This window comes from Thermobia domestica, chromosome 5, assembly GCF_964235325.1.
Source record: "Thermobia domestica chromosome 5, izTheDome1.hap1.1, whole genome shotgun sequence".
NCBI classification, from domain to species: Eukaryota; Metazoa; Arthropoda; class Insecta; order Zygentoma; family Lepismatidae; genus Thermobia; species Thermobia domestica.
The window spans coordinates 274,309,908-274,320,372 of record NC_137458.1 but is presented as its reverse complement, the minus strand read 5'-3'; the positions used below and the strand labels follow the sequence as shown (position 1 = coordinate 274,320,372).

The 10,465-nt window shown below is 33.1% G+C and overlaps 1 protein-coding gene across 2 annotated transcripts in view; it reads right to left on the bottom strand.

Moving 5' to 3' along the window:
• Positions 1–3,787: 3,787 nt before the first annotated feature.
• The window catches only part of LOC145686627 (phospholipid-transporting ATPase ABCA3-like), a 252,882-nt gene continuing 246,204 nt past the window's right edge, over positions 3,788–10,465 (bottom strand). Inside the window, exons 22-23 of one of the 2 annotated variants that reach the window (XM_081760095.1) lie at positions 6,208–6,424; positions 3,788–4,311 (exon numbers count right to left, since the gene is read on the bottom strand). In XM_081760095.1, coding sequence (XP_081616221.1) covers positions 4,042–4,311; positions 6,208–6,424 — 487 coding nt within the window. In that variant the 3' untranslated portion in view covers positions 3,788–4,041. The remainder of the gene's footprint in view (positions 4,312–6,207; positions 6,425–10,465) is intronic. The other variant, XM_081760094.1, reaches the window with a different exon arrangement.

Here is a 10,465-nt window from a genome sequence, read left to right as displayed (position 1 = left end):
ATAAATGATTATCCATAATTTTTTAACATTCCTTCTTTAGAAAGGCATAATTGTATGATATAGATATTAAAAATGAATACATTAATTATACAATTAGATCATAGGCGAAAAAAATAAACGTAGAAGACAGCGGGATTTGAACCAGGTAAAAGTTATGTCACAAATTTACAAAATAAGTGTTAAAGAAACGACTGAGCACGCTTGGCTACCAAGCCAACTGTTATATAATATCCTGTTACACTATTTTCTATGTAATCCATACAACTACCTTCAGGTTTCCTTATTCATTACTGATTTGGTAAATTATATTATTCTCCGTTAGCAAAGATTAAATAAAATGTTCGAAGGATAATTTATATAATAACAGAATATTTAACATTCCAAAACTTTAAGTGGTGGAGTGGTTGTTGGTGCAATTGAAAACATTTTAAAATTTAGAAAAACAAATTAATATGATTGTTATTTAGATAACTTTACGTTACCTTGTGTCTAAAATATAATTCACATAAATTATGAGCTCATGCATTACGAAAACAGAAAACATTTATTGTGGCGTACTTTTTGTGAAAGAATAACGTATAATTTGCATTCCTAAGTTAGGAAACTGACAGCAAATTTTCAAATTGTACTTATACTCCATTTATATATCTCTCTAGTATTTATATCTCTCTAGTATCACTTCCAGTTTCAATATTAATTGTAAAAATATATAATACCATATAAATAAATTCCTTCACTGGAAGTACACGTAATACTGTTGCTTGTTTTTATGAATAGTCTATTACATTATAGTCTTTTGTAGTTTGTTTTAGGAAAGCGTACTTCTAGCCTCGTTTCCCAGTACGAGTCACAAACTTTTTGGCGTTAACCCAGTACTTTCAGATAATTAGAGATCGACTGGAGTTAAACCTACAATACTTAGCTACAGTTTGGAAATTTAGAAATAACGGCACAAGGAATCATATCTTTGTATATATAATCCAGCTAAATGCTGTGCAATAGGATATTTGTTATAATGTATATTTTATGGATACGGTCTGATGGCTTTTTTTTTCTGTGCACCTCCTTGGTGAGAAAGGAAATTTACGTCTTTCTTTAATATGTATTACTATAATATCACCTCTTACTATATCCAATATATATTTCCCTCATATAAATAATGTCTTATTAACTGACGTGTACAAATGAATCTGTATTGAAGCTATGATCATTCAATTCTTTTCTAGATAATACATTTATTTTTAATTCTCATTTTATCATCCCACTTCTACTAGATAAGTTCATGTTGTCATATATTAGGTGTGCGAGATCCCTTGGTTTAATCCTAGCTGGCGCCAAGTGAACTTCATTATGGAAAAACACCTTGTACAGGGTTCTCCTGTTTCCTTCCACTTTCTTAATTCACATTTCGTTCGCTATCATCATCGTCATTGCCTCTCTTGACTTCGGGGCATAATCGTGGAAAACTAAACTTAAAAAAAAAAAGAAAAGAAAAAATGATATGCGCCGATATACATCATGTTTTATTCTTCGGTACATAGGATGCATAACAAGCAATTTCATGCTAACGGTTTATTACAAGTGTTTCTGAATGTTGTAAAAGAAAATATAATTTTAAAACCAGTTTACATGACTGAAAAAGCTATGTTACTGAACGAAACAGGATCTCAAACTCCGGAGGAGCAGTTAGCAGAATTTTTGTGAGGTTCACAGCATCTCACAAAAACAGACAAAAATAGCAAATGTGAAAACAAAAGAACTAAAACTAAATTCTAATCCAACGTGATTCGTAAATATGGCTTTCAGTGCACAATGGATTCAAATCCACTTTTTTTTTTTTTTTTTTTGTGATATTTTATATTTAAGATCTTTATATGAAGCTCCTTTCAGTGCTTGAAAGATTCATATCCAGGGTTAGTAAATACTTCTTATTGTAGAAAACAGTGCTCGTTTTTTCATGTATCCAAACTTTCTTATTTTTCCCCCACACCTTTGATAATTGAACTTAAATCCCTTGTACTCTGAATACCCCAAATGATAGTTGGAATCGACATTTTCATAGGGTGACAAATGATATATAAAATTTGTGCTGAGATTTAAGCAGGGATGGAAAAATCCCAAATTGTGATACTGATGATGAAAACACAGCAAATGTCATCTTCACTGTATTGTTTCTCAACGAAGTAGCGATTCCTTTAAATGACAGATTTAATGACTATTTGATATATTGAATGATTGAATTAAAAGACTATAATTTTTTTATGCTTCATATGTCACAAACGGCAGGCGTTAAAATGGCGTGGCAAGTACTAAGGTCGGGGGTTAGAATATTAGAATATATCTAGTTACATCGCAACACTCTCTTCCAAGAATACATATTTTTCCACTGTGGAAAAAAAGAAGAAATACGAAAAGAATATATTTTTCAATATACATAATATTGCATTTTTAGAAGAGCAAATTTCCAGAATTATTAGGAAAAGGGCCGTTCTATAAGTCTGAGTGGTTTCCGTACGACTAAATTTACAAAAAAAAAAAAAAAAAAAAAAAAAAGTGCTTTTGCATCGAAATATTTCTGAGGATTTATTTTTTGGTCCTGTTTCACAGAAAGTACTATCCTCGTAATACAAATTGTCTTCTTCAATTGGACTTTTTCTTCAATTTCTACAGTTAGACTCAACATGACAATTATTTCACTACTACTACAAGTATTTACAAATGAATTTTAATGCTATGACGTTAAACAAGTTAGTAATACGAGATTTGCTTTTGTATCAATCCGCTGCGTAAGTTGTGTAACACACACACACATACACATAAATTACTCTAGTTGTGACTTTTCTTGGACCATGACATAACGCTACCTATTCTAAGGGAAGGCATTAGTGTCAACACCTTTCAGACTAAAGGAAAATACGGAGACTAACAACCTATTTTGCAATCGAGAAAGGATTGGCCAATGAAGAACGCCGAAACAGACGATCAGTCAATCAGCATGTTCGTTATAATTCTCAGAAACCCTCAATATAGCAGCTATGAAATATACCAACCTTCCACGTTGCCTATGGCGTTTTCCTTTTTCATTTTTTGTTTTATCTTTTTCTACTCAGCCGTTTCTGATTTATAAGTACTGGAAATTTTATCTGATACAGGACTATTTCGGGAGACAATCTTGGAAACGGTGCCCCATATCAAAAATTGTTTCTTACAAAAATTGTTCAATTTTCCAAGCCCTTTCGAACGAGGTATCACTCGACCTATGTTCCCATTTGAAAATTGCACGTACACCCCCTCCCCTTAAAATGGAGGGCAGGAGGAACCTCGCATTTGACTCAGTTTTTAGGCCCCTCTGTATTGTACGTACATTGGCTCTTAATATCTATCTTATTTGATGTATAGCTCGGAGATATTGGCTTGTAACACTTATTTGGACCCACCTTATATATATATATATATATATATATATATATATATATATATATATATATATATATATATATATATATATATATATATATATATATAGGTGTGTGTGTGTGTGTGTGTGTGTGTGTACATACAGTAGATAGATAGATAGATATAGATATTGCCCTCCCATGATAATTCATTCTTTATATATTGGTGTTCCAGTGACCAGTTCCTTATTTCATTTACGTTCCTCCTTGCGCATATATAATAGTAAAATATAAATTTAAAGTAACATAGCGACTGAGTTAAACTTTAATGTCTAATACGTATAAAATATACAAAAGAACATATCATACTAACATATTTAAACCTGAAAAAATTTACTACAAATCATATTAAATAAAGACAATAGATATCACTATATACAATTAAATTACATAGTGTGTTTTCACTTTAAAATTTGACTTATTCTTTTATACATTCTTAGATAATGTTAAGAAACACTTCTTTGTCAGAAATGAAAAATTTCGATCACTCAGAATATTTATTGTGTTCTTTAAAACTATAATTCTTGATTAAATAACAGTGAATATGTGAAAGAAAAGGTAACAAAAACAGTATTCACATCAGTTTTTATAACACGAGAACGTCAGTTTCCTTTTCCTTTCTTTTCTTCTGAAAAAATGACTTTGCCCACTTTTTCAACTTTTCGAGCGTAGTTGTTCTATAAGATATATTAATCTCTCTTTGGTTCCGGGCAAACCACAGAAACAGCTGCTCTAGTGTTGTTTCACTTATTGTATAATCTACAATTATTGGATACCTAGATTTTATATCTTCCATTTGGGCGAACAATTGAGACCATGGGAATTCCAGGTTAAGTACATTAAAGTGCAACATGCCCTAAAAGTAGTATAGAAAAGAACTCATTCAGAAAAATTGCATTCAAATACATACTTCTAAATTGTCAAAGGTTTTAAAAAGAATTTTAGGAAGATTAAAAATGGATCAAAAAATTGCGATCCTAGCCTATAATTAATTTTTGGATCAAGGGCCACAAATTTTTTGAACGGCCCCTAAATCGAGTTTTCGTATCTTCTATGGAATAAGTACATCATGCTGAGTTAACTGATAGTGTGGGTTTGGCTACACCAGGGCGCAAAATTTCCGGTCGCCAGGTCGCCATTGGCGACTAAAAATTTAAAGCTGGCGACCAGTGTTCAGTAGGAATGGTTTTAAACTAAACTCGCAGGGCTGCGCAGTTTGTTTCGCATGAAAATAATTGTCATTGAGTGAGAGAACACGGAATGTGAAGTCTTCACAATTTTGTAATTCACCCCTCCTTTCCCGCTCTCAATCGAAATGGTTTGCCTCCTGGTGTATTTGTTTTTGAAATTTTATGCCCTAATGTAATCTCTTTCTTTGTCAAACCAAAGGCGGGTGAGAGGGAGACCTCTCATAATTTGTGCGTGAGAGATACTTACGACCATCATTTTTGAATTTGCGAGTATATGACTAAAATTTTGCGCCCTGGGCTACAGTATATGTAGTTCTCCAGATATAAGGCTTACAAGAAAATTCATTGAAATATATTAGATCTTTTGATCCAACTATAATGGAGAAAATGAAAACAAGACACCAGCCGTGACGTTTGCCGGATGGATCCTGACTATTTTAAATCTGTTTAATATCTTGAAAATAATTAGGTTGAGAACTGCCAATTTTTCACTATTTAAAACGATAACAGAGGAAGCATAGCTGGGCGCTTAATGTTCCTAAATAGTAATCGAAAGCGGATTTAACCTAGGGATGTCAACTGTCCCAGGGTGGGATTAACTAGGAATAATAGTCTTATTCTGGAAGAATTCTTTGTTCACCGAGACGGTTGAAATCCAGGAAATCAATCTTCCAGTTCGTGTATATTGAGTTTATCGTATTTAGTTACAAAAAGAAATAAGTAAATAAACTGTCCGTTTGCATCGCAATCCGAATGTTTATCGCAACAGCAACTCTCAGTAAAAATGAAACTTCAAAAATTAAGCTGAGGTGACGACGACAGATCTTACCAACAGCAGTAATTGTAAGTAATAATAATAATTAATGTTCGTGTGTCTTCCGTGTATGTTCATAAAGTTTATTTCTTCCTTTGCATTGAGAAAGCTATAAAAAAAACAAGACTTTCTTTTCTTTAAATACTTGATTCGGTAATTTTTTTTTTTTTTTTTTTTTAGTATCAAAATTTTGTTAATATTTTCAGTCGCAGTGAGTTGACCTTGAATCTGCCACAGCTATTTATTTTTCCTTTTGATCAAAAGATCCAATAAATGTCAATCAAAAAATTTCTTGTACGCCTTATATCTGGAGAATTACATACAGTGTAGCCAAACCCAAACTATCATTTAACTCAATATCATGTGCTTATTCCGTACAAAATACGAAAAAAAAAAAAACTCAATTTTTGGGGCCGTTCAAAAATGTTGTGGCCCCTGGATCAAAAGATCCAATATATTTCAATCAAAACTTTTCTTCTAGGCCTCATATCTAGAGAACTACCATCTAAACTTCCAAATTGTTTTTGAAACTTCGTAAGATTAGTTAATATTCAACTGGGTAATTATCAGAAGAATTTATCCGACTAATTATCAGAAAGCACCTTTTTGGTTGTAATAATTTTGAGAGGTATATAACTTTCGGAACTTTTGATGTAATGTAGTAGATGTTTCGGATGAGTGTATTTCATATGTTTTCGTTTTAGATATATTTCTAATACAGAACATTACAAGTAAAAGAAATACATACCACATGTTCGTCTCGTAGGACACATGGGTCAAATGTTTCCTCCATCGTTCTTGTAATATCTTCAATAATTTCTTCAGATGCGCTTTCATTACATTTCAACATAATTGCATATCCTTGAGCAAATTTACTTTTCAAATATGGTATATTACCAATGCACTTAAATTCTCCATTTACCATAATTGCCAATCTATCACAAAGCGATTCACATTCATCCATGCTAAAAGATGTGAATATATGTATGTTAATCACAGTAAACTTGTATGTTGTTAAATAAACCTAATTTTCATAGTTACAGCTCCAAATATCTTCTTCTTTTAATAACTTAAGATTAAAATTTTAAAAAATGTTCATATTATACGTTTTCTTATGAAATTTCCAAAAGATTTTACAACATTTCCTTATCACATTTTCTATTAATATACAGTGCAAATGTATAGTAGAGCTCCTCCGTGGCTAAGCGGTTAGCGTACGCGCCTTTGGCGTGGGAGACCCGGGTTCGATTCCCGGCGGGAGCTCATGTGGTTCGGATTCCACGTTAATCAGTAGGTCCACGTCTCATATAGCCTCGCTGCTGAAAGGGACGCTAAACTAAAATCAACAACAACAACAAATGTATAGTAGCGTACGCAGAATTTTGCCAAGGAGAAGGGGGTTCAACTTCTCAACTTCATATCATTTCAAATAGGGAATTAAATTTCGGAACCCCCCTTACGTACGCCACTGCACACACACACATGCACACACACTTATTTTATATATATATATATATAAAACACTGATACAGGTATCAGTGGAAAGCTTGAAAAGCTTATAATGTCTGCTACAAATGATACCATCATTTTTCAACATAGTCCCCATTACGGACAATACACTTGCGTCAACGCGAAACAAGGTTTTTCATGCCGTCGGCGAAGAATTGTGGTGGCTGCTGGCGACGTTTTATCGAACTTCTGCTTCTACTTCCGCAGCGTTCGCCCTTAAGGTGATCCTAAAGTTTGGTGAAGAGCCAAAAGTCGTATGGCGCAACATCCGGACTATAGGCAGGATGAGGCAGAATGTCAACAACACTGCCAACAGATGGGATAACTTTGAATTTTCTGGCGAAGGAGAGGACTTGTGGCGTCACTCCATCGACTAACGCTTCATTTCCGGGTGGTAATGGCGTATCCACGACTCGTCAACGGCGATGAATGTTCCCGGGCGCACAATCTTCCGCAGTCAGAAATTCAATGACAGTCCGCTGTTTCAACCGGACTTCACCACTGCATGCCATGGATTGCTCCATTGCTCCCATTACTCAGGAATGAGAAGAGATAGGAAGGTGAAACAAGTGACATTCTATAACTTAAATATCAGTGCATTAGCGATAAACAGTTCAGAATGTTTTCAGTACTATTGGCTAAGTAGTGGGCCCGGAGGCATTACTTTCTGAATCACCCACGTATATATAACGTGTATTACATGGAATTTATTTATAGTATAAATGCAATATTCTACACTTACAGTAATTCAAAATTTACTTTTAGGTTTGGAAATTAACGCGTAAAAAGAATATAAACATGCACTGCCTTTAAAGCACTTATTTTCAGCGTACTTTGTCTCAAGAATGCTATCAAAGAGATGGTCAAATGATAGAACAATGCTATCTTTGGAAGAACTTCGCACGATTCTTTCTTATATTTACCACGTTATCAATCTGCTAATATTGTCACTATTATTCACTTCTATAAGCCTGTAAATTAGTAGATTTTTTTTCATTGTCAGATTCCCGCACAACGTCTAAATACGATGTATGATGTAAAAACTTTAAGTTTTACGTCCTACGATTATGCCGGCTAGGCTAGAGGAGGGGGTGATGATGGGAAATGAGTGAAATGGTGCGATGAAGAAAGTGGAAGGAAACAAGAGAACCACGAGAAAACCCACGCACACGGTGTTTGTCCACCAGAGCCCACTTAGTGCGAGCTAAGATCGAACCAAAGACCCCATGCATCAGAGGTGAACGCTCTACCACTGATCTACCGCGGCCCCGATGTATGATGTAGTATGTATATGATAATATTATTCTACGATTTTACTCAGAATAATAATAATAATAATAATAATAATAATAATAATAATAATAATAATAATAATAATAATAATAATAATAATAATAATAATAAAAGAATGTTCGACCATAATATCCACTGTCAGAGTTTGGTTCATAAGTAATGAAAAATAATAGTTATAGTAGTATAGTAACCACTATGGTCATCATGTTATGTCTGCAAAAGAAAGTAATTAAATGTTTTCGTTAGTCCTATATTACCACAAAATTATGTGTTAGCAATTATTTGAAAACTAATGTATTCAGAGACAATTTAGAGAGAGTTCGTGCTGATACCTAAAAAATACACAAACTAAACAACGAAAACAATCTGTATAGTTATAAGTCTTTCCTACGAAACCAAGAAAAAAAAAGGATGTAATGAAAACAGTACTCGATAATATCTAGTATACCCCTGTTCCCATATCATGTTTCTCTTATCCGTTTTTATCCTTGTTACTTTACCAGTGAAGATGTAACTAGTTTGTTGTTCCGATACGCCTGGAGAGTATTTAGTTTTCCCACGGAAGAATGTATTGGCAAGTAACCAATTTCCGTTAATTTTAGTACTCTTAGTTCGCACATTTTTTTCTTTTAAGATAGGAATGATATCATATCCTGATCCGTGGCAGGCACGTAGCTAGAATTTCGTAATAGGGGGGTCCGTGACATAAAATACTATGGTTATTACACCAGGGGCTCTATCAATCTACATTATTTTACTGCCAACACATATTAGTTCGTTTAGCCAGGATTTCTTAATTGTGGGGGAAAGCGGGTGCGTGAAATGAAATACTGTGGTTATCATACCTGAATGTCGATCAATCTAAACTATTTTACTGGTAACATATATTGGTTTGTTAGGACGATAAAATGAAAATATTTTAATAATATAAAAAAGTATTGAAAAAGATTCTACAATATCTACGTTCCTTCCTCTGTTCATTCAAATGTAACAATTTTCTTTTTATTATGACCTCAACTATTATAAAAAGTACATATCCAGTAATATCTTGTAAAATATTTTCTAATATCTGCGTTGCTTTCTCTGTTGAATCAAATGTTAACAGAACTATCTGTCCACATAACATTTTGTTTTTATTATTACATCAATTACTGTCTCTTCCAAGTGAGAAGTTATCGGAGCAGTAGAAAACTGTTTCTGAAACATGTTTGATACTGCAGGGAAGTGATGAAAAGTTATGATAAAAATTGGCCACACTGTTACAGAACGACTGCTGTAGTATTTTATTTTTAACGCTGATTTTTCTTTTCTCGTTTTTTTTCATCCTCTCCTATTTTTTTTCATTTCTGGTTTCGGCGGGGGGTCCGGACCTCCCGGATCGCCTCTCCTTTGGCTACGTGCCTGTCTATGATGTGGTGATTGCGATTTCTGTTTCTGATTAAAGAAATCTGTTATGTAACGTGTGGCCATTTTCAGTACTTCTCAGCTGGGAATAAGAGCAGCAATGGATTATTATTATTATTATTATTATTATTATTATTATTATTATTATTATTATTATTATTATTATTATTATTATTATTATTATTATTATTATTATTATTATTCAATACTTATTTATTATTACTTTAGCAACATGTACTTGAAAAATGAAGCCACCACAATGTGATTTTTGACTCAAGACAATTAGGATGACATAATGGTTAACATACCGGTATCGAATTCAATATGGTTCAACAGAGTATCGACTTCAATATGCGTTAGTCACACGGTTTCAACATTTGATAGCTGATCCCATTTACGTAAATATACCAAACACAACCCGAAGCAGAAAATATTAGAAAATAATACCTGGAATGCTAATAAAATATCTAATTCAGAATATGTGTGCAATATTGAATAAAGCATTATGGATACTGATCAATTATTGCACGACGCATTATTGGATATTCAGTACTTTTGGGAAATACTTTATGCAGGGTTCACAAAATCAATTATCGATACTATGATGGGAACTTCAAAAACTGTTTTCATTGAACCTTTCTTTATCGATTTCTTAAGAGAGAACAATATATCGGAAATAGTTGGAAAGAAAAACAGATTTTAACATAGAATGGAACTACTTTTATTGATAATACAATGCAAATAATACTCTTTTTTAAAAAAAGAAGAAATTACAACAGAGACTTACATATCCATCATGT